Below are 24,739 nucleotides of genomic sequence, written 5' to 3'. Positions count from 1 at the left end.
TTTAGTTTCACCAGAAGTCATATGCCCAGTGTGAAAGGTGACAAGAAACAGACAATGCCAGTACCAAAAGTCTCCCTCTGCTTTGGTTTGTTTTTGATGTACCATCAACAGTGCGGGGAGTGCACTCCATGTGCATTTTAAGGAAGAGTAATTATCTACAGTAACCACTACCTCTGAGCAATTCCAGAAGATCCTGATAAACATTAGGGACAAGAGTAGTTGGATTGTACCCTGCAGAAGGGGTGACTGCTCCTCTTGCTCTAGGGGTGAAGAATGTAAAGTCACTGTCCCTCTTCACAGCAGGCTTTTCCATGCCACCAGCTTGCTGGTAAGGCGGGGCACAGTAGAAAAACAGATCCATGGGTTTTCCTAACTACTTGTTTCCAAGAGAGCATTAGGCTGCTTTGTGAGGCAAAAAAAGTCTTGCACACAACTGTGACATTTTCAGAACAGCTATGGTTTCATCTTGTCTGTTTGCCTATGTACACACTCTTCATGAAGAGTTCACTCTTTATCCTTCTTTTGCCTAAAACAGATAGCCTGGTTCTCATATTTGTCAACCTGCTGAAGTATAGTGCAATGGGACTATGGCAGTTTGAAAACAAAAAGCCTTCACTGTAGTGTACAAAACCCATCAGTCCACCTGCTTGAAGCTGTCATCACACAGCCTACTGCAGCATCAGAGCTCTAAAAGAGCCCCACAAAGCCAGGCACAACCCGAAGGAAAGATTTATGCACCCTACATTTGGTATGAGAACTTATGCTCGCCTATGTGATTGGAGCATTGCCAATATAATTTAATCACATTTCTTTTCCTCTATTGTCACCCTTTTCCTTTCATACCAAATTCATTATTGAAACATTCTTACATTCTAATTATAAGGGGTAAAAAGTAGTAGCATGACCAAGTATGTGATTCCCGTTGTGGAAACTCCCCATGCTCTGCCAATTTGTTTACAATTGCATTTTGTTATTATTAAATCTATTTAAATTTATATATTTATATTTTCTAGATCAAATTTACTGATATTGCAAGTAGGTTCATATCCATTTCACTTAAGCCAAATGTGTCTTTCCTCAGAATAATGCATTTGTCTACTTGTTCATTATCTGATAGAGATTATTAATACCTGTTGAGTTTGAAATTTTCAAAGTATCATGGGCAGTTTTAGGAGGATCCAAGGGTATAATTCCCTGTTTAAATACTCCTCATAACTGTGAGGAGAAATACATCTATTTCTAAATAATATATTTAGCCCAGGTAATGTTGAGTAATTCCAAAATGCCCTTCCAAATCATGATATGTATCCTTCCTCTCAAGTACTTTGAGATGCAGTCATGTGTTATAATTGTAACAGGTTACACAGTTCTAGAAAAGAAAACCTCTCAACATACAGTGCTATAAATGCCCATCTGAAGTAAAAGTTTCATTTTTCAGCTTTCAGAAATGTTAGCACTGTGCACTGCTGGTTTGGTTTGGTTTGGTTTGGTTTCTTACATGTAATTGATTGTTTAAAAATCAAAATTGCTGGTCGTTGGATAAAGTTCTGGCATGCTCACTTTGATACAGTAAAACACTTCAGTATGAAATCATCTTGTCCAGTATAAAGCACGTGCTTCTACAAGTGCAGGATACTAGACTGGCCATGCGCCCTGGTACATATCAGTGCCAGGAGTGTGGGGCTGGCCCCACTAGCCTTTGGAATATGCCCAGGGCTTGAACGCTTTCTCTGTATGACCACACGAAAGAACTTTATGTTCATAAGGTCATGTTGGCCAAGCCCATATCAGCTTTGCATAGTTCCTTTCTCTCCTCAGTACTTGGGCAGTGGTTGGCACAGTTATTTTCCTCGTTACTCCGTGCTACCAGCACCCCATCAGCCAGTACAGCTGGAAGTATAATAAAAACAATTATGCTTGAAAGGGTTTATCAAAGTCCTGTTTATTCACCAATTACCCACCTACTACTGTACTCTGGGTGAAAAGTGGAATAAAAGTGGGAAAAAATGCACCAAATAAATTACTAGGAAAATACTGTATAAGTTAATTGAATCAGTTGTGTCATGAACATTGCTTTACCAGTTTGACTGTCAGCCTACCAGTGATCCTTCTCAGAATTCACAGAATGAATCAAAGTGTGACCCCTGAGAAGACTTCTGCCCAAAGCAGTAACTTATGTTGCTGGTTTTCTGATTTCTCTTTGGTTTTGCAATCTGTATGCCTCTTTTGAGTAAAACACAAATCACCTCAATGGCTGCCCCAAACTCTATCAATCTTCATTCTGGACTTTGGCCTTTGCAAGGTTTTCTAGTGTTTTACATCTTTTTGTTCTAGCACAGTGTGCTGGGTTATCTCAGTGGGCTGGATTATCTTCCTGGTACGTTCCTCTTTGACCTTTCTTCACTGAGATGAATGCTGTCTGATATATTTTTTTTTAGATTTTTTTAATTACCTATTTCAAGAGGAATATATGACTCCAACCGATTGTAACAATAGTTTAGATCTTCTTTCAAAACCTATCAGAAGAGAAAACCCATGTGAAGTTATATGCTTTTCAACATGACATTGTATTACCATCATTAAAGGATAATGATGTGAGCAACATCCAAATCCTCATTTGGATTCCTAATGAAATTTATCATGACTTTTTATTATTAGTTCTGTTTCTGCATCTTGGCTCTGCACTTGAAATCTGGTGCTCATCACTCAACTAGAGTGTTTCTTTCGGCCACTGCTTAAAGGAACTTAATGAGTTGAGCACACTGTCAAGAGCTGAAGTTTGGAACCTTAGGGAGAAAGAAACTCTAGCTCTGACTCCTTGTCCTTTATGCCAAAAGTTGTAGCCAGGATATCTTAGATGTATATAATGCCAGTTGGGTTCTCAACAATTATGGCAATTGCTACCTCCCATTCCTCTTACCATGCATTCAGCGTGAATCCCTGTATTTACTGAGTTGCACGTTTTGCTCCTCACTGAATGATTAGTACCCTAGAAATAATATATATTGCCCTTGCTTAAAAACACAGTGATCTCCAAGATGCCAACCAAAGATCTTATGGTATACTTGAAACACACTTTAATTGTGCATTTAAATCCATAGCAATGCATTTGAAAATTGGGATGAATGGTGTCTTGTATTTAACAGTCTCTTTCTCACTCTTTCTTTCTCTCTCCCTTTTTAATATATGTGTGTAACAGGCATTCGCCTAAAGTGGTGAAAGCAGCATCTCAGGTCCTCAATAGTATGTGGCAGTACAGAGACCTGAGAAGTCTCTACAAGAAGGTAAGGCTTGGTATTTTCTGGATTTATCATCTTTCGTACTGTTACCCCAATTTTGGGGCTGAGAGACTTTAGGCCAAAACATTTGTTTATGTGACTGGAAATCCACTTGGAGTTTAAAGTTTCAGATACTTGGAGCTATTAGTTTTTCCTTCATTTCTACTTTTAACATAGAAATTCCCTTTGAAAATATGTGTGGTGGTAAAAATGGGGTGTGAATTTGATTTTAAAATAAATTCATAGAAAAAGTGCTGGATCTGGCAGCCCTGGAGAGTGAAATCCCCTACTCATAGAACAAACCTGTCTATGCAAGCTCTGCTGCTGGACCAGTCCTTCTTGCACCTCCCAACCCTGTTCTGAGGAGATTACTAGATTTCAAGCCCTTCAGCTCCCAAATTTCCTCATGAGATTGTAAACAAGAGTATCTGAAGGAGTGGTGCTTAGGGAGCAGTTACGTGTGGAACTGGGCTGAAACCTGGTAGCTTCACTTCTTATCAGCTGTCAGACAGTAGCCTTATATACTTGGTTTTCAGACAGTCTGTGAAGTCCGTAGTACAATGCCATTTCCACAGGCCTGCTAACCTCTTAAAAATGAATTGCAGTAGGGTAATACAATATTGTGGAACAACAGCCTATATAGCTTTTTAAACATAACTGTCTACTTAGTAAATGACAACATTTAAAGTAATTCTTGGTGTATATTTCCAAACTGAATTGCATTCCATGTGAGTATCAGCCTGCAGATTTTGTTCTCCAATGTCTTCTTGCTTGGAATTTCACATCTTGTCTAATTGATGTTTGTGTTTGTATTTTTAATCTCATCAAAGAGAGCTAAGACTTCTTGTGGCAGAAAAGTTCAGGTCCTAGTTAAGGCTGAGGCATAACAATGGTGAAGTAGGGAGGGTTCACAGTGGCGTAGTCTGTGTTGTACATATTCTGCACAAGAAAATAACTTAGTTACATGAAATATATGCGCTGAATCTCAAACTGGCAGAAGCTGACCTTCTGTTTGAAATGCTGTTCTTTTGCATGCCTCAGCCCTGCTTGTGTCAAGTCTGAGGAGTGAGGAAGATGATTATTGAGTGTCTCCCATTGTTCACTTCCAGTATTTTCAGTCATCCTTAGCAGCCCTAGGGATACCATATGTGAAGACATTCCAACTAACAAGCTGGTACTCAACTGTCCCGTTAAGAGGTGGCAACAAACACGAGCTAGAGTAGGCTTTTCTTGATGCAAGGCAGTAACACACTGGAAGTGTGCATAGCCTGACTTCTGTGTATGTGGGTGGCTGCGCTGTAGAGGGTGAACTGTATTGCACCATAATCTCTTAGAGGTTCTTACAATGTTTGGCTCATTTCCAACCTTCTGTCTATATATATATGCCGTGATGGAAAAGCAGTTTCTGGGGTTGCTCCACGCATGAGGTAATATGCTGTATGGCTTCTGAGTATACTGCCAGCTAGAGGACATTCTGTTGGCTGCAGCATGAATGCTTGGTAATGTACTTACATACTAAGCATGCTTAGGTACTAAGTACCTACCATGCTTAAAAACGTTTTCCGTGGCCACAAATATATGCTTGTGGTATGGAAAATAGGACAAGCTAGCCTTAGAGGTAGCTTCCAGGACACTCATAGCAGTCAGATTGTTAATATTCTCAGGAAGTATTTCATTGATCTCTATATTGGCTAATTCCTATAGGCTTCACAGAATCTTAAAATGAAGGTCAGTCTCTGCTACATATTTGTATACTCATTACATGCCATTATATATGCTGCTAAGCCTTGTATAAATATGGTTTCTTTTAATCAAAATGTTCAGATAGTTAATTTAAAATACTCCTTTTAATTAAAATACATACAATATTCTTTATAAAGTCATAATAGTTATTAAACTTACCTGTAGTAGGCTGACTCCTGCTAGCTGTCTGAGTTTCGCCACTGTTTGGAAAGCAATGGAAATGTTTTTATGATAGGAAAATTAGAAGAGTTTGCATTATACTAATAGTCATCTCGTTATGTAATATAAAGATGCTGGGTCAACATAATCTTTATTTTGTCCCATTAAAATATGTGTACCAGTATAAATGAGTGAATGTACAGTGTAATAAGATCAGCACTTTGCAGTATCTTGCACACGCACAGCCTTTTTTGAAGTGCAGGTAAATCCCATTGCATAACCATCAGCAATTTCCTCCTATGTACTGAAGTATCTGTACAATTGCTTTCAAAGAATTGGCCAACAGAGACACAATTTTGTATAGTAATACAAGGAAATTACAAGTATCACATCATATTTAAGTGAAAGCAGCAGCACTTTTCTTCTGTTTGAGAAACAGTGTAACCAAATAGTTTGAATTGTCATATATCTTAAAGCTACACATTCACAGTACAATAAGAAGAGGTAAAAAGAATAGAAGTATTTTTCTTTGTATTAATGGCAAATGAAGGCAATATATGTTTACTGCTGATAAAGTAGCAGTCATTATATTTAATCCAAATATGACTGGATCAGCAAAAACATTAAAACCTCTTTCATTTTTCTAATTTTGCTCAACATTGCAGGAAACATCCCATAGCTGTCAGAAGATAAACTGCACTGACAGAAATCCAGAGTTGGAGGTTGGTGTGAATGCCTAATGACCTGCCACACCTGTGAAGGACCAAAAGCCAAGAAGTGCATAGGCACCAATTTCCCATTTGCAGCACTCCCTGCTAGACTCCTGGCTGTGGAGTGGAGAAAAATGCAGAAGTCAGAAACTGGTCCCCCACCTGCTGCCAGTAGCAGGGCTGCCCTAAGCAGGGTATGTGCAGTGCTTCCTGCCAGCTCCAATCCCATCATGACTGAGCAAGATCTTAGCTTTAACCAAGGCTATTAGCAGTGATGCACCTATGTAGTGAAACCTAAATGAAGCAGCCTCTGAGGACACTGTCAAAGTCAACTGTTGCATAAAAAATAGCCCACATTTAACAGATTTCAAGGTTCCAGCTTCATCTATTTTGCTTAAGAAAAATAGTTGTGCGCACAAATTTCATTCTGCTGCTCAGTGTCTGACAGACATCTGCTGTTTCTCTAGGCTATTTACAGACAAAAACTGCAGCAACAACTGCAAGAATTTAGTTAATCTCATCAACTAAATCAAGCAACATACCGTGTCTCAAGATTGTAGGGTATCTGGCTAATACAAACAACACAAAATTTTAACATCCTATCTGTCTTTTTTATCCTGAAAAACGCAAAATTATTCCACAAGTCAGTGAGATGGGAGACACAGAAAATTAAATCTAGTAAGCCAGGTTAAGCTAGGGATATGTTTCTTGAAAGAGAGTTTCAGACCTTCCAGTTCTGAAGGGAGTCTAGAGGAAAGATGGAGAAAGACTATTTGCAAGAGCATGTAGTGACAGGACAAAGGGGCATGGTTACAAATTGAAAGAGAGTAGGTTTAAATCAGATGTTAGAATAACATTCTTTACTGTGGGGGTGGTGGAGCACAAATCTAATGAGGAGAGGCTGAGGGAGCTGGGCTTGTTCAGCCTGGAGGAGAGGATGCTCAGGGGAGACCTCATCACTCTCTACAACTACCTGACAGGAGGTTGTAGCCAGGTAGGTCTCAGTCTCTTCTCCCAGGCAACCAGCAGTAGGACAAGAGGGCACAGTCTTAAGCTGTGCCAGGAGAGGTTTAGGTTAGACATTAGAAAGAAGTTCTTTACAGAGAGAGTGATCAAGCATTGGAATGGCCTGCCCAGGAAGATGGTGGAGTCACCACCCCTGGAGGTATTTGAGAAGAGACTGGATGTGGCACTTAGTGCCATGGTCTAGTAGATGGGGTGATGTTGGGTCATGGGTTGGACTCAATGATCTCAGAGGTCTTTTTCAAACTGATTGATTCTATGATTGTGTATAAAAGGGGTGATCATCACAGTTTTTCATCAGTAGATTAAATACTGTCTCCCAAAGACAATGTCATAATTTTCAAACTTCTTTGCTTTCTGCGAGCAAGACATTTTTTTCATAAATTATCATTTTTCTGCCTCTGTTTACATGAGTCTATTCTGAAATACTTAAAATCTGACTTTGAAACATGCTTAGTGGTCACACGGTCCATAGCCCCATAGGTGAGTTAACGGCTCAACACTTATTAAAGACCAGGTACAGGAGCTATCCCACAGCTTGTCCCTATGCTTCAAACTGCTGGTACACCCCTCTTCTTCAAGTATCTTGGTAACCTGAATGGTAAACAGGAGAAATAAGTGCTGCTTGCAGTCTGCAAAGAGAGGTCCTGTCCCATTTATATGTAGCCACCTAAGCAATGTGAAAGGAGCTGCTACAGTGGTTCTTTAAAGACACCTATTTCCAAGTCAGGATCACTGGCCCCCACTCCAGTCTCTAGGGTATTAGTTGGTTGAAGATTTGGAGACATCTTCGAAAATACAGTTGTGACTATAAGAGAGCAGATTTCCATTAGCAAGTAAACTCTTCTCTCAGTATTCAAGAAGATAACCAACTCCTCTTAAATGCAGATAGCTTGTTAAATTACATGAGGAAATTTGAGCAAAAGGGTTGTGCTAAATGAGGGTAACATGAAAGAAAAATTATTACCTAAACACAAGATTCAATTAACATTAAATGTGCATAATATTAAAGAGCTGGAGGAAGTGTCAGGAAGAATATGTTTTCTATTAATTGGTTTTCTTTGCCTGACCACTTAGGCTCCAGCAAAATATTTTTACATTCTATTATGTTTAAACTTACTCTTTCTTCCAATATATAAGTAGGGGTCATGATGAATTTGTAGAAATTATTTTTTCCCCCTCATAGGTTTCTGTTCTGCATGGAATATTAGAAATGTTTGTCCTATTCACCTGCTGTATGAATAAAAATACCACCCAATGTTTGAAACCAGGAAGTCTGTTACAGGCAGCCGTCCTTCGGCTTGTACTGTGCCATTTACAACAGGGATAGTATTGTGATAGGCATTTAATGAAGTCAGAGTAGTCACTCTGAAGATGACCTTGTTTATCATTGGTTAGAAAAGACATGTAGAATTGTCCAAAGCCTTAGAAGGAGTTAAGGCCCATCTGGATATAGAAGAAGACTCGCTTTTCATGATTTTCAGAATAATAAAATGATGACTCTATGAGAAGGTCCTTTGTGGCTAAATGTTCCATGAAGATTGCCAGTATTGAGCTTCAAAACCCTGGTCAAGGAGTTTTAGAGTCTAAAGTCTTCTTTTAAATAAAATATACATACTCACACTTTAAAAATGTTAATTACAACATGCTATCATGTAGACTTGGGACACATCATTTGGATTTTCTTGTGGTAAGATTATCATTAGTCAGACATCCCCCAAAAGAAGCTGTTTTAGGTTAAATTTATCTAGTGAAGAGGTCTGTGCAGAACTTATACCCTATATTAAGCATCTAAATTCTTACTCCAGAACATAATAGTTCCTCAAAAAGTGGCTTGACTTGAGGGAACTATTCATGTGCTCAGACTTTTCGTGAGCATACATATTTTGCAGTGCTGAACTTTCAGCAGGGCTTAATTTATTTCTGCACAATTGGCAAGGACTTTTTCAGATTAACATGTCACCCTCTTAGAAAAAGGATGAATTAATTTAAGATAAAGACCCCACTGTAATATAAAGCTGGAGTATCATTATAGAGAAGGCATTGTTTAGAGCCCATTTTTATATTAACTATGAAAATGTAAGTACCTGATTAATAAATGATTGACTGATTGATTGATTTATGGCAGTGGGCGTCCCCAAGCTTCAGTGTGACTGATGACAGAGGATTTTCACCAACCCACGACTCTGGGTCATGGCACGCTCAGCATACTCTCTCCCAGAGCCAAGAAACCAGAATCTATTCCCCAACCCAGGTATTCTGGCTGTCAGCTGACCACTCTTGAATTGTTATGTTTAATGCATACTGAGATTTGTACTCAAAAGAGCTCTACAGGAGACATTTGAATCAAAAGTAAAAAAACCTTGCTGGAGAATATGATTTTAAGTTAAACAATTTAATTCATCAAACCCTGTAGGTTCTAGATGGAAAGCGTCTCACTTCACTTAAGAGAGTACTCCTGTTCATTTCAGCCACAGGAGGAAGGTGTGCAGAGATTTGCTCTCTCTGAGGAAAACGTTCAGTTCCCTGACAATCATGCTAGCATTTCTGTGATCTCTTTTTTGATTGTCTTAACCTTTCAAACTGAAAGGCAGCTATTGATAAGCACTGTGTTGCAATAGCAGATTAAATTTATCAGACACATTGCTTTGTTTTCTGATGCAATGTTATTTCTTAAGAAAAAAGCAATAGCTGCATATTTCATTAAGGGGAACCCAGGTAAACTGGTATATTTGCATAAAAATCAGTGTTTTCAGGAGTTACTTAAACTTTTTAAAATGCTAATTTTCAAAATCTCTGTTAATAGGGACGACAAATATTTCCTTCAGACAGAATTATAGTTGATGAGAATTAGCAGGACCGGGCATTTTTTTATTAGAGGCAGTCTTTAATTTGAGGTACTAAAATTCCATTTCCTTAACCAGTGTATTCTTTTTTTTACTCCTAATATTTTTTTCATATTAAAATATTACTTTGTGGCATTATTGCAAAAACAAAATACCTTCTACATATGCATAGCATTCAAGTAAGTCCATGGAGAAACCTTTATATCTATGTGTGTATGTGTGTGTGTGTGTGTGTGTGTGTGTGTACATATATGTATTATTATACATGTATACAGACTTTTTTTTATATGTCATATATATATGTGTGTATTATTTCTGATAAAATATTTAGAGACAATTGGAATTTACATGTTTTTGCTGGCTACACAGGACAAAGTAGTTATGCTATTTCTTTCAGTTTTTTGGTTTTTTGCACTAAGTTTGCCTGGAAGAGAGAAGGCATTACAGAAGATGTCACTTAAATACCCTAGACATAAATATCTTTCAAGGTTAGGGTAAATCCTTTTAATCTTTAGCTAACGGGAATACGATATTCAAAACAGCCAGCATTTCATCATCTGATACATGACATTAATTTCTTTTGTTAAGTAGGAATTAAGCAAATTCCTAAATCAATTTTAAATAAAGAAAATGTGGACATTTTCTGTGGAATTAACATATTCAAGCTTTTTTTAAAGCATCATCTGAATAATTTTACAAGATGGGGATTCTATAACCAATATAGCAAAAAGTTATAGTTTTCAAATGTATACTTTCTTGTTTTCTTTCTTAAAAACATGTTATTCACCTTTAATTGAGCATTTTAAATGTGGTGCTTTATCAAATGGCAGTCGTGTGAAACAGTGAATCATGAAATCATCATTGGTTTCAGTAATGGAGAAAAAGTTGGCACTACTGATATTTTTGTGTGTGTGCTGAATTATTCTTAATTCTACATTTTATGCTGTATATTAGTTTCCAGTGTTCATGTAAGACAGGTTTGCCTCTGCCAGTGCACAAGCAAATACAAAGTATTTCTTCATTAAAGCAAAGGTTTATTTTGTATTCTGCAGGAAATAACAATAGTAGCTGCAGACCAAAGTGTAATATGATTCATCTTTTCACATTCTTTCTTACAGACACAAAATCTCTTCTGTGAGGAGTGATACAATACTCTGGAATTTTGTTTTTTGTTTTACCTCTTTTTTTTCCCCACATAATTAGCACTAGGCAGCATCACTGTATATGTAAACTTACCATTTAACTTACTTCCTCTTTGGATTGGATAAGCCTTCTCAGGGATTGTTTTTTTTAAGAATCATTCAAAACTTTATTGAGGAAATTTTAACATTTGTAGCTTTTTGATTGCCAATTGCCTGCTTTAATAACACCCTGTTTGTCTATACAATACGAATGTCCATTTCATGAGCATAATCATGAAGGCCAAAGAGGAAATTGTGCAAATAAATTTAACTGAGATATACAGGTAAACTCTTTGGCATATGCAGAAGTGTTCAGGAGTATTCACACAGGGAAAGACTGGTGCATAAACTGTTCTTGAATTTTGGAAAAGAGAGAGAAAGATTGTCGTCATTTGGCATAACACACACATATTAAGTGTTTTCACCTAGCTGTGCTATCATTCAAAATAATTTGGCTACTTTTTTAAGAAGAACAATTTAGAAAAAAATACCAAAATATTACAAAATGCTAAGGCAAACTGAATGTTGTTTTGATTTTATTTTAATGTCAATAATTATCATTTCACTTGTTCTGTAAAGTGGAACATGTTCTGATTTTCTTAGCTTATGCATCATATCAAGTAATATTTTTGTAGTTCCTTCTAACTTGCAGTTTACTAACAGTGTAAGACGATACTAGAAAGATAGATCGTCATTATGTGATTACTTTTTTAAAAACGTATTTCACATGGCCTAAAAAGAGTAGAAAATCTTTTGCAATCCAAAAATTAATGTTCTTAGCTATATAACAATAACAACATATGGAGGAGTATCAAAACGTGTTTCTACATCAATTGTTAGAGGGAGATGTTCTAAAATGTTTAATCCTCCTGGACTTCATAGTTTACTGTATGTTAATAAGCATCAATTATTCTAATCATTTTGCATTTTACATAGTTAAATTCTTTGTCATGGTCTCAACAAGGATTTATTAACTCTGCAGTATAACCTAACATTCCTTTAGTTATGTTTCAGTATTTATATATTTCTTTCTGAAACATCTTCTGTGTTTATGATGATATTTAAAATATTAGTAGTAATCTAAGAGAGTCTAGGCTGAACTGAAGATTCAATACGGATTACAGTATTTTCATGAAAACGGTTCTGTGTAGCTGAAGCCAGACCTGCCCTTACTTGTACTATTTTGGTGCAGGCTCTTTTACTGAGTGATGTCCAAGAATCATGTATGATGACTAAGCACAATTAAACCCAAACTAATGACTTTTTTTTTTAAGCAAATACTTATATGTCTGTTGGACAACATATCTGTATGTTTGCTGGTAAATATCTATTTGTACATACATGTACATGTATGCACAAGTGGGGGGGGGTGGATGTAAAACTTAATCACAACACAGTGTAGACGTAGAAGACACTGCCTTTAAGTCTACAATATCCATAGGTTGGATATTATGAAAAGGTTCTTCACCCAGAGGGTGATTGGACACTGGAACAGCTCCCCAGGAAAGTGGTTACAGCACCAAGCCTGACATATTTCAAGAAGCTTTTGGACAAAGCTCTCAAGCACATAGTGTGATTCTTGGGGATGATCCTGTGCAGGGCCAAGAGTTAGACTTGAGGATCCCTTTGGATCATTTCCAACTCAGGAGATTCTATGACTCTATAATTCTGTCTTGGAACAAAGAGAGCTTGGGAATGTGTAAAGGAATAAACCTTAATGGTTTGAGTTATGAGCTTAGAAAGTATCTGCAGCTATGCTTGACTCTTGCTTTTCCCTTGAGGGCCTTAAAGGCATGATAGTGCTTCACTTTAGCATTTAGCATTGTAGTGAACAGTAATTCAGCAGACAAATTTAACAGTAATTCTTCCAGATAATTAGTAAGGAGTGCATGGAAACTGGTGCCATTCTCATCCAAAACCTACTAGACTCAAGAGGTGCTAAACAAATAAGAAAAGAATCAAAGTTTGTCCAAACAATTCTCTAGGACGAGCCCTACATATGTGATGCTAAATCATCCTCAGCACTGATACTGAGCCTAATGGTAAGCTTATGATGGAATGACAAGGTATTGTTCACTTGAAAACTCAAGTCCATTTTAAGGTTACTAAGTACAGATTTAGAAGACAGAAATTTAATCTCATATTATGTAAAGTCTGTCTCCAAAGTACTCCACCCTTTGAAGTTCTCTGAAGAAAAGAAAATTTAAAATGCAGCCCAGGAGTCAGTATCTTTCTCTTAAAGCCTTCTTTCTGAAGGGAATTGTATAACTGAAGTTTCTGAAATATCCTTAGGGCAGAGCTACGAGTAGGCATCCAGAATCTAGAAGGTTATGAATAAGTGGAAGGTCACACATATAGATTTTTTTTTTCAAAAATATGATCCCTCAGAATAAGATTGTATTTTAATACTTGAATACAAAATAGAGACCTAAGAAAATTACCTGCATGTGTTTTGGGACTGGGAACATTTTTAGACCACTTAAATAATGTATTCAATATTTTTAAACAAATATAAATATTAATTAGTGGCAAAGAAAGTTTAGCTGGCTTCATATCTACAATACTGAAAAGAATCCAGAAGTCCTTCTAAAGACTTTCAGGAGTGTTTTAAAGATACACACTAGGAGAAATTATGTTTATGTCATTTTTCTCCAAAATTCATTCAAGGAACATGATTTCTACCATTCCGAACAAAATATCATATTTAATTAACTTGTGTGCTTGATGTTTGGATGCCTAGGTTCAAGTAAAGGTTCAGATAAAAGTACGTGTGCAGTAAAGAGTCTGCATGAGAAACTCAGTTTCTTTCAGCAGACTTGAACACCAATGTTGGATGGCATTGGATGGCTGCTTATAGTTACTCAAATGAATCAGATCAATAGGACTTTTACTTGTAGTAATAGCAAATTCACTTAGCACAGAGGGGAGGGAAATCAAAGAAGTTACTATGGCAAATTATGGCATATTTCTGTTTCAGAGGTAAAGAGTCTAGCTGTGATGCTGTGATGCATAACAGTGGGCACCTTTTGCTGATGCTTCACTGTGTTGCTGTACTTACGTTATCATCATCCTCATTCTTCTGGGTTCTATAAGGAGGTTAAATGTGTTTGTTTAATGTGGCCAGTACATGTAAATTCAATCAAAGGTCAATGAAATATTAAGCTGCTGCATCTATATCTTACTTTGATGTTCTACATTATCTAATAGTGGGTGGGGTAAAAAGTGCTAGGCAGTCCTTCTCATTTCTTCCCTCTTCTCTCCTAAAACTGCTAACAGAATTCAAAAATGTCCTGAATATGTCTGCCATTTCAGACTTTAAAAAAGAAAACTTATATTTTGAAAGGAGTCCCTTTTGTAGTGTGTGCTTTGTTCTGAGTTTCTTTTACTTCCTTTCCTAGCTGCTACAGTTTGTCTTGATAAAAGAGCTATAGCTACTTCTTCCTGCAAAAAGTAGAAATGAGAAGCTTCACTGGCAGTCTCTGAATTGGTTTTGTGACTTTTAATTTTATAAAGTGCTTTTAGAGAAAGTTGTGGATCACTTAAATTGAGAGTTCTAGGCTTTGGTCCAATAGTGAGTTCCTGTTTGAGTTAACCATGCTAAAGCTCTGACTTAGTCAATGAAAAACTCTTAAAGGTATACCAGTAAAAAAATAATGTCTATATTATTAATGTCTATATGTGTTGGTAAACTACGTGTTCCAACCAGCGTATCCTTAAAACTCATACAGCTAAGCAATAATCACTTGGATCTCTAACTCTCTAGTTTAAGTGTTATTATTCACAAACTTTTGACCTAAAACCAAGGACAGCAGGAGTTTATCTAGTTATTTTTCCAAAGAGGTGCTGGTTCCTTGTTTGTCACACAGCTCCACATTTCAATAAAATGATCCCCTGTTTTCAGCTTCAGTGCCACTCTTTGGGAAGCACAAAGTCCTAATGGCTCTTGATCATGGTCAGTGTCATTAGTCCTACCATATTCTTCACCATGAGAGACAATGGTGCAAATTTTATTCTGATAATCTTTTTTTTTATTATTTTATGTTCACAAGTATGATAGAAGAGTTGTATTTGGTTGAGTTTTTGGTTTAATGCATTAAAAGAGTAAGAGGTGTTGATTACTTTCTAGTCTTTCAAAGGATGGTAGACTTAAGAAACTGACCCTGAACATAAAGTAGTATTTGTCTTACCCCTGAAATGTTGTGACCAAGAGACAAAGTTTGCATTTCTAGGTTATAAACCTGTTAAAATAGGTGAAATTGCATTTCTGGAATGAAAATGACAATACGAATCAAAAATTATTGTAAAAATTTTCTTGCAGACAAGGTTTTTTTGTACACACAAGACACAAGCAAAAATAGTTTTTATGAATCTAACAATTTAAATTAGAGTTATATACCTTATGCAGGGGAAAATAGGACAGAAATTCTATCTGAAGGGCCAAATACTGCCTTCATTTCCTCTAAAATATATTAAAACAATTTTATTTCTGTATAAGAGGCAAAGTGATGCTTTGAAAAATGAATTTATTACATTTTATTGCAGTGTTTTGAGAGTTTTATTATTTAGCTGCATATAACCTCAGCAAAATGAATAATGAACTCTGCTGTATCTGAAGTCTTGTCCTTCATGCTTTGCCTCACATACGATACCCTTTTCTTATAGCTTTTTTATTCATCAGATTAGTTCATGTCATCTTTGCAATTTGCGCAACAGGAAATCAATAATTAATTATGGATAGGTAAAGCAATGCCTCATTAATTGCCTGAAACATCCGAGACTTTACAAAAAAACTGGGGGTAGTTACCTAGCTGTTTCTCACTGGAATAGATTGTCAAGTAATTAGCATTATCTCTCCCTTATCATGTGTCTCTTCATAGCTAAAATCAAGGGATGAGATACAAAATTATGGTACAAGTTCTGTGATTAGAAGATGATAACAACGCACACCAAAATAGTATTTGAAAAAGAGAAAACTGGCCAAGGCCATTTTTGGTTTTTTAAAAGAAAAAAAATTGAGTGATACTCTCAGAAGAATATAATACCCCATGCACTGCAATGGCAAGAGAAAAACAGGGTGAGAAAATATTGTAGATTATTTTGAGGTGGAACACTGACAGTAGGAGAATAATGGCTTTGCTTTCAGAGAAGCTGAGAAGGAGGCTGGGAGGTATGTGTCTCTTTTCAAAAAAAATGAGTTTAACCACCGATTCTGAAAATGTCACTTCAAAGAGCCTACAGAAAACTTAATAATACTCAGCCAGCACCAGACAGTTTTGCTCGGTTAATGATTGTCTGACTAGAAGCCCTTCTTAAAGCCTCATGCTGCCCTAAATACATATTTCAATATGTATTTGTCTTTCAGCATCTTAAGCAATTGAACTTCTGTTGTGTCTGGGATGCAGAAACGGTCACTTATAAGTAAACGCCATTTGTACATTGAGATTCAGGGTAAAAAGAAGTGCTGAGGTCAAGCCTAGTGCACAAGAAAGCAGACTGAGGCACTGTGTGTGTATCGCACAGCTCTGCCAGCTGGGGAACAACCTGGCAGCCTCCAGCATCAGGCACTGGAGCAGGGGCTTAGGGCCCCTGGGAGAGGTGGCTGCTCCAGTGGCAGCTCTGCCGCCAGCCTGGCTTGGTCTTTCCCAGTCTGGCCCTGCCAGTGTGTCTCTTTGCTTCGGCTCAAGTGATGGCACTGCTCCCATGGTGCTCTCAGTGGGGTCTTGGTCCTCTCAGTTTGTGCAAGGGAGGAGTGAGTGGCCTTTGTCCCAGCTCACACAGCAGCAGGTGTCGTACTCCCACCGTAAGCTTTAACCAGTAAACAGGCTTCATCATCATCATGAAAAGGCATTGGAAGCAAACTGTATTTTCCTTTAACCACCTCAGCTAAGTAGGCGTAACTGTGAGCAACTCTTTTATACAAATCATTATAATACTTTTAAATCTCCCAAACTTGAAGAATTTCTATGTTTTTAAATAATCTTCTGGCTTTCATAAGCTGTGAAAATGAAACTATAAGCACAAATACTAAAATCCTCAAATGAAGATGAGCTTCAGTGATTTGTGTCTTTACTTCGTGTCCGTTGATTTTGAGGGCCTGGCTCATAACTCTTTGGGAAAGGAGGGAAAAGAGAACAAATGAAGTCAGCAGCCCTTTTGAAGTCACTGAAATTACTCCAGAATGAAGGGTTTAACCCAAAAAGCAACTGCTGATGGGTAAGCTGGGAGAATGTCAGGATCTTCCAGTCTCAATCCCTACTTCTCTCTTGAACAACTTATCTCGCCACTTTGGAAGCAAAAGATAAAATTCTAGGAGTAAAAATGTCAGTGTACTGCTTAGTATTGCAGGATAACTGATGGCAGTAAAATAACATTTATTCATAATACATCATAAAGCAGATCAATGCCCAGGAATTCTTTTCTGGTTTTGAATTTTTGTGGAAACAACACGAGCAAATTCAGCAAGAACAGTCCTTTCAGGAATCATTTACTGATAATAAGACTTGGCTCTGTAAATTCAAAGAAAAAATGAAGGAATATCTTTGGGTTTAGATTAGATAGTTTATCTAAAACTAATGGGTTTGTCTTTCAAGAGTGTTCCTAGAGTTTTTTGAAGCCATAAGAATTTAGTTGAAAACACTCTTCCCAAGTAAACATGCTTCAACTACAAAGAGTAGTTGACATTTCTTTGTCACCTGCTTCAGTGGTGCACTCTCACTGTTCAGGTGTGTTGGTGGGGGGTGGTTAGCCTCTGCTGCCATGGGAGAGGGCACAGGAAGAGAAGTCAGGCTTGCTACCTCTGTTGAGAAGGACTGGGAGATGTATTTATTCTTCCTCTTGTATTAAAAGGAAATTATATGATCCCAGTTTGTAAAGCCTAATGATAAGTAACGGTGGTTGTTGATGAACATTTAATGTGCATTATTTCAAAAATCCCATTTAAGAGCTTCATGAGATATGTACATGGATCACCCCAACCTTGTGACCATTTTAGATTCCTCACTACAGTGAAGTCACACGCATAATTTTCATATGCCAATGTATGTAGATTATTTGATCCAGTTCTAATTTCTGCTATGTCTTATTAGTGTCATGACAACAAATTCCCAGTGAAGAATTGCCCAGACCTGTGTAAGTCTGATGAGCCTTGACTTAATTCACATCAGATTTATCTTTTATTCCAGACAGTGTCACACTGGTGCACACAAGTCAGAATGTTTCATTTAACCTGACAGCAGTGCTTTAGCTTGTGAAGGAAGCAACACCAGCAACTCAGGGCAGTGCCTGAGTTTCAAAGTGAAGATACTGTGTTACAAACTTACAGGCACTGTGCCTTGTTGCTGTATCACCTACTAACATCATGGCAGGTCTAGTTACTGATTCCTGCAAAAGGTTGCCTATCAAAACTGCATGTTTCTACAGCTTATAACTGGAGCAGTTATTACTACAATTAATATCCTGGAACCAGTAAAAAGCTGGCTTACAGCTAAGGAAGTAGGATGACAAAGCAAGTTTGGTCCTGTGTGCTTCAAATCATCTGTAAAATGTCTGTTAAATCAGGTCACAACAGGTTCAGACCTGAAGCAAGAAGTTGCATACTGGAGTGGTTGTAAACTGGAGGGAGGCAGAACACAGCATTTTCTATAATTTTGGGGGGTTTGTCTGTTTTGTTATTGGATTCGGTGCATCATTTTTATTTTTTCTCTGTGTGCAAGAAGTTGCTCTCTTTCTTTGTGACAATCTTAGGACATCTGTGGCCAGGAGTCAGGGCAGATTGCGCTCTTTAACATAGGAAGATATCGATGTGCATGCAGATATCATACATCATACAGCTTTTCTAGACCACTCTGTGCTTTTCAAGTCAGTGTCTTCTAAGCAGCCGATCAGCATAATCAGTCAGAGTGTAGGGCTTGTTTTCATTTTTGCTGTGTGCCTATGATGTGGCGTTTCTCTTTGAGTGGATGCCATGAGGTCATCCAGGCTAGGCACCGCATCATCCTTGCCTCCACCTCCCATTCCTTGGCCACCTCGCTCCTCTATCATCTGTGAATTCTTCAGGCAGGAGCACCAGTTCCCTCTTGGGTCAACTTGGTGTCAGTTCCCATCAGGGCTTAATTTAATTCAGCCCTCAAAATGTTACTGTACTACAAGTGAGAAAATGGTATGTCTGATACCATCCACCTCCACAAATCAGCTCCTCAAATCAAAAACTCAGCTACCAGAGAATTCTGAAAATTTGAAATTTTTGCAAACACAACAGAAAACTGGTTGGCTTTTTTTCCCCACTACATTTTAAAATCAAAAAGCATACCAAGAAAAGAAAATAAAATCAAATTATATTTTCATAAGACACATGCAATAGGTGTTTGGCACAATAAGTTTAGTCACCCTGACAAAATAATTATTTTCCTATTGTCCTGATGCAAATTATTTATTTTCAAAATTACGTAAACTTGAGCAAGAGGACAAAGAACCTGTTCATTCCTTAAGCCCAGTAAAAGATAATCTGTAAGACTACAATATCACTTTTGTTTCCTACATTGATCATTCAGCTCCTATCCCAAACTTAAGCCATGCAGCTTTCCCAAGAAGATACCATCAGAAACATGTCACTGCTAATCAAGCTTTAACATTTGGACTTTATCAAGTATAATTGAGGGATAATAGATATATTCATTATAGTCAAAATATAGACAAACACCCAGTAGAAGATACCTTGGAAGAGGTGATAAGGATGTATAATAGTATTTCTGTACTTTGGTCATTCTCTGTCCTCCTGTAGTGTGCAGTTGCCACCTGTTAATAATTACTACTGATTAACAAATGCACCCAGACTGTGACAGAATTGCATTGAATTTCTTTCCAGTTTGTCAGATCCTTTTGTCTTACTCTTCCTCTCCTAGATCACATTTTACTGGTAAATTGGTTTCTTAAGGAAGTCTCACACACTTTGCTCTTGAGTTAGCTTTCTTCTCTTCAAGACATTGCTATATATTGTACCTTTAAGTACCCAAATCAATTTAATTACATTTCATTACAGGCAGTAGACCTGAAACAAACTAATGGAAGCAGCCATCGTGTCAGGTGGTATTTATATCACCATTAAATTGAAAATACCCCCTTTAGGCTCTTAAAAATTAGTTTCAATATTTAACACTAATAGCTTTTGGAATTGTTGATGGGGATAGTTTTAATAAATTCGTTACAAACTGTTTACCTTTACAAGGAAAGAAGCTTGTTCCTTGCAACAGAAGTGAGCTAAAGATAGATGACTTAAAAGTATTTGGGTTTTGAAATACTGTGAGCTGCCCACAATCTGTTGAAAAATACCGTGAAGATCATCATACAATGATAGTAGTATGCCTTGTTTAGTCAAAAGCAATGCCAAGTCACCACAGTCCCTGTGTTAGAATTTATTGTTTGCCTAGTTTTATTGAGCCTGGTTTGGCTTGCCAACTTGGGATTTTGTAGTAGAATTTATTTGAAGACCTCATTATAAGCACTACTGTCAGCAGAGAGAAAAATGAAAATTTACAGGGAAGAAAAGAAGGAAAAACATCCGCTGCACAAAAGAGTGCTCATGCTAGCATCCCAAATATAGCTCCCTTGCTGCTGAGGCACCTTGCAATGCTGTTTCTGAGGAAGCAGTGTTGACAAAGTACTTTTGATATTCTGCAGAACAAGGGTGCCATATGCTATTCCTGTAGAGTCCATGGTACAGTGCAGGTATCAGGAATTTATTTCATCCACTTCCCATCAGAACCAGGCTGCAGATATTAATGTAAAAATGCCTATGGAATAGACAACAGGAAGAAATGTTTAGGGGAAGTTTCACATCACTTTTTTTTTGAACCACATGCCAGGGTTTTACTTGGGGGAAGCAAGAATGAGAAAGGAGAGTATACCTCACCATGGATGTATCCAGATCCACAAAGCTGGAAGCATTTTTGACCTGCGCTATTGAAAGAGAGCAAGGATTTTAAATGCTTGCTCTGAGGAAGATGCTACAAACTCTCACTCTGAGGAATGCAACATTAATGTTAAGGGGTAGCAGAGACAGAGAAAGTGGTACCTTGCTCTGAGAGCTCTGCCTACATCTGGTGTGTTCTGTTCTAATAAAAGATAACAGAAAGGTCAACTTAGTAGTCATAAATTAGATAGGATGGACATCTGGGGAGATAAAAGAGCGGAGTCAAGGGATTTTCACAAGCCTCCAGCACATAGTCAGGAAAAGCTGAAAAGTTCATGACGAAGAAGAGAAGAAAGACGACGCCTCATGAGGCTGAAGGACCAGAACGACCACCAAAGATTTCCCCAAAAGGATGACTCTGCCTCAAGCTCCGCCTAACCCCTCCTATTATGAATATGATAATTAGATTCAGAAATTAAATGAATATGCATGTAAAGATGTTGTAATCACTCATGAAAATTGTATAAATTGCCTGACTTTTCACTGAGAAACTTTGGAGCTAGTTTGTCCAGTGAGAGCTCCCCAACATTGCTCGAAATAAATACCTTTGCCGCTTGAAGTCCCAAAACTGTCTCTGAGCAGTCATATTTCTGCCTTTTGGCATCACTATGCAAGCATGGCTGATGTCTCCTCCTTTTGCAGGCAGAAAGTAATAAGTAGTCTATTCCTTTTCCTTTTATCAAATCGAAAGTCTGTCCACTTCTTCGTTCTCTTCAGTCTATTTAAAAGAAAACAAATGATCAGAAAACTACAATAGAGTGAATTATAGAGAGTCACCTTTCTGGTAAGAAATTCTGACCCTGGAGAAGGAGAAAGAAGGGAACCATTTTTGTTCAGCAGAATAAAGGCATGGACTTCTCACATGTTTGCTCCTTCAGTTTTATAGCAGAGAAATCACCACACAAGTTATGATGAACCGGAGATACAGAAATAATGCTAAGTATGATCCTTGTAGTCTTAATGCTTGCATAAGATTATTGGACTTATGCTACTCATCACAACTATTGCTATAAACTATTATGTCTTCTTTAAAAATACATGTATTTTATAAATATGTACATATTATATATAGCGTATATATATGTATGGAAAAGTTTCTAATAGTTTCCAAATTTATTTAAAAATTTAGGGCTTTACAGTTGTTTTTCTTGCATTCTCATGGATCCTCCTTCCAGCTTGGAGGACATGGTTTGTATAGAAACTGCTTTTTGGAGACTGGATATAGATTGGAAAGATTGGAAGTAGAAAATTTTGGTTTGAGCAGGTGTCCTAAACATGAGTGGTCTCTCAGTGGACAGTCACTGTTGATTCTAGGGAAAGTCCTGACTGTACTGTAAAAACACAGCCAAGATTTTAATCTTCCTTATTTTTTCCTTTGAAATTGTGACTGAGATACACACATTTGTACAAATGCATTACGTGAGGAGTACAGACATTCAGGATCTGTAGTTAGGTGTCACCTCTGTCTATAATAATTTACTTACAGCATTTCCCTCTATAACAGTCATGAGTATCTCTTTTCCTCCTGCTGTGTCACACCCTTGCTCAATTCTCTTTCCTATGAGTTTAACGGAAAGGGAATTTTCTAGACATTTTCTCTTGCAGTTCTGAGAGCTAGGTGCCCATGGTATCTGTGGACAGAAAAGAACGGTCAGAGAGATGCCTTGAGCAAAGGCAGGGCATGGGAAGGGATGGGATTCACTGCTGGATGTCTGGAGTAGCTGAGGTATGGAGTGGTAACATTCTTTACTACTCCAACAGTGAATGATTATTTTGTAATAACAATAATAATAACAATAATAATAATAACAACGGTAATACAATAAATTATAATAATATTGTATTGTGTTTATTTTTTTTAATTCAGTATTTCATTACAAAAATTTTGTTTAGCACCATGCCAGGTGCTTGCTTCAATTTCCGCTGAGCTCAACAGAAAGCAGCCATTTTTAAAACTGTGTGAGACTGGGAAAACTCAGTGTTACTGATTTAGATTTAACATTAAGCAGTGATAAAGACAGTTGCAATCTATTAATACTGAAGGCATTTGAAATGTTGTCATTTAGTAAGAACAGTAGGAAAAGTCAGTTTATTTTCTTGTGACAGTTTCAGACTATAATATGTTTTTAAAAATGTGTTATTTTGGATTATTGCATTACATTATGGTGCAGGAATAAAACAAGAATTACTCAAACTCTCCTTTTTTATTTCTGAACTAGCTGTTTCTAGTATTTGTATTACTTTGTTTCTTTCCTTTTTTTTTTTTAGTACATCACCATTACAACAGTTTTAAATAGAGGGAATAAAATCTCTTTCTGTACACCTTCAAGAAAACTGCAACAAGGGAAATTGCATTGACTCTTTTTCCCTTGTGTGAAAAAATGGGCAGTTAGTATAACTAAGCTAAATAGATGTCCAGTTTGGTAATCCTGGGACTTTCCTACCTACAACTCCAAAACTTCCTTATAAAATGGAAGTGACTTGAAGCCAGAATGTCATTTGCAGTGTGAAAATAGAGGCGTGGAAAAAGACAAAACTATTAAACGAATAGCCTAAAAAGTTGTTATGAATTGGAGTATTTCTGAAATGTGTTATTTTACAGAACTTTCTACATTTTATTTTTTCTCCTGCTGTGTCAGTACAGTCAGCACATCGTATCCTGCACCACTAAGAATATTTGCCACCCAGTGGCAGGAAGAAGTCAGTAGTCTACTTCTATCCATACGGAAAATACTAGCGGAAAATACTCTGTACTTGACATGGGAAACTGTATGGCGTTTTTGCTGACTGTTGTCCTGATGTTTGATGTTGCAGGACGGATGGTCACAGTATCACTTTGTAGCCTCATCTTCGACAATAGAAAGGGATCGGCAAAGACCGTACTCTTCATCACGCACGCCCTCCATCTCTCCCGTGCGCATGTCTCCTAACAACCGCTCAGGTAAGAGCAGGTTTTCAGGACTGAAGTAAAGACAGACGTAATCCATCGCTATCGTTTTTCTTCTTTGAGCCATGTCACTAACATCTGGATTTATTTTTAACTGTGGTGGAAGGGCACAAAGCATATTCTTTACTCTTACCTAAATTATCTGTTCAAAAAAGGAAATTGTTTTAATCTTATTTTATTTTATTATTAGCAACTTTTATAGTTTTACAGCAGAAAGAATATTCGAGAACTTTCTGTTATAAATTCTCATGACGTGTTTTTGGGATTACCTGACTCCATCTAAGGGCAATGGTGTCCATTAGTAGCACAAGGAAATTCTGTAGCTCACTTTGCTAGTCATGAAAGCCACTATGTTGTTTATGGTCATTCTGCACACTTAGCAGAAGTTGAAGGATCCACATTACTTTTTGTCAGCTTTTATTCTGGGTATGTGTGCATACATATGTGTATGCAAGTTTCACAAAAGTTTGGCTACAGATCTTCATGTAAAATTGACAGCATATTTAAACCAGCTATTATCAACTCAATGAATCTCAACTTATGCAATAGTGTCAATTAATTTTGCTATTCAGAAATCAGGTAATCTTCCCCTCATCTTATTCTAGGGTAGAATGTACCTTGATTAGATAAAACCATTCCCAGTGAAAAACTTTTAACATAAACAGAGTGTAACTATCAGTCTTTCAGTGTGCTTTTTTGCTACTTGTTCAATCAAATGCTGTCATTCCAAAGGTACACCAAGAGTTTAGGATTAAAATTGACCAAACTTATTATTGTCATTAACACTGTGCCACAGTTTAGGTTTTAAGAAAATTGTTTTGCTAATTGTCTAGAAGCTGCACTTTAGTTCTGCAGAACAACCACAGAAGAGATTTGAAAATGTAG

At 37.2% G+C, this 24,739-nt stretch overlaps 1 protein-coding gene across 14 annotated transcripts in view; it reads left to right on the top strand.

Moving 5' to 3' along the window:
- The window catches only part of CTNND2 (catenin delta 2), a 631,505-nt gene that overhangs the window by 591,670 nt on the left and 15,096 nt on the right, over positions 1 to 24,739 (top strand). For 9 of the 14 annotated variants that reach the window (XR_003527693.1, XM_027643865.1, XM_027643864.1 and 6 more), the window contains 3 exons: positions 3,200 to 3,284; positions 9,042 to 9,167; positions 23,722 to 23,848. Coding sequence is in view for 13 of the 14 variants with exons in the window: in XM_027643865.1 (XP_027499666.1) it covers positions 3,200 to 3,284; positions 9,042 to 9,167; positions 23,722 to 23,848 (338 nt within the window). In the remaining variant the exon portion in view is untranslated. Of the gene's footprint in view, positions 1 to 3,199; positions 3,285 to 5,845; positions 6,080 to 9,041; positions 9,168 to 23,721; positions 23,849 to 24,739 lie in introns of those variants that run through there. The other 5 variants (XM_027643869.1, XM_027643870.1, XM_027643877.1 and 2 more) reach the window with 2 other exon arrangements.

The sequence above is a fragment of the Corapipo altera genome, unplaced genomic scaffold (genome assembly GCF_003945725.1).
Source record: "Corapipo altera isolate COAL_440 unplaced genomic scaffold, ASM394572v1 24b, whole genome shotgun sequence".
Taxonomy (NCBI): Eukaryota; Metazoa; Chordata; class Aves; order Passeriformes; family Pipridae; genus Corapipo; species Corapipo altera.
The sequence above is the reverse complement of the archived record's forward strand: the minus strand, read 5'-3'. Positions and strand labels throughout refer to the sequence as shown.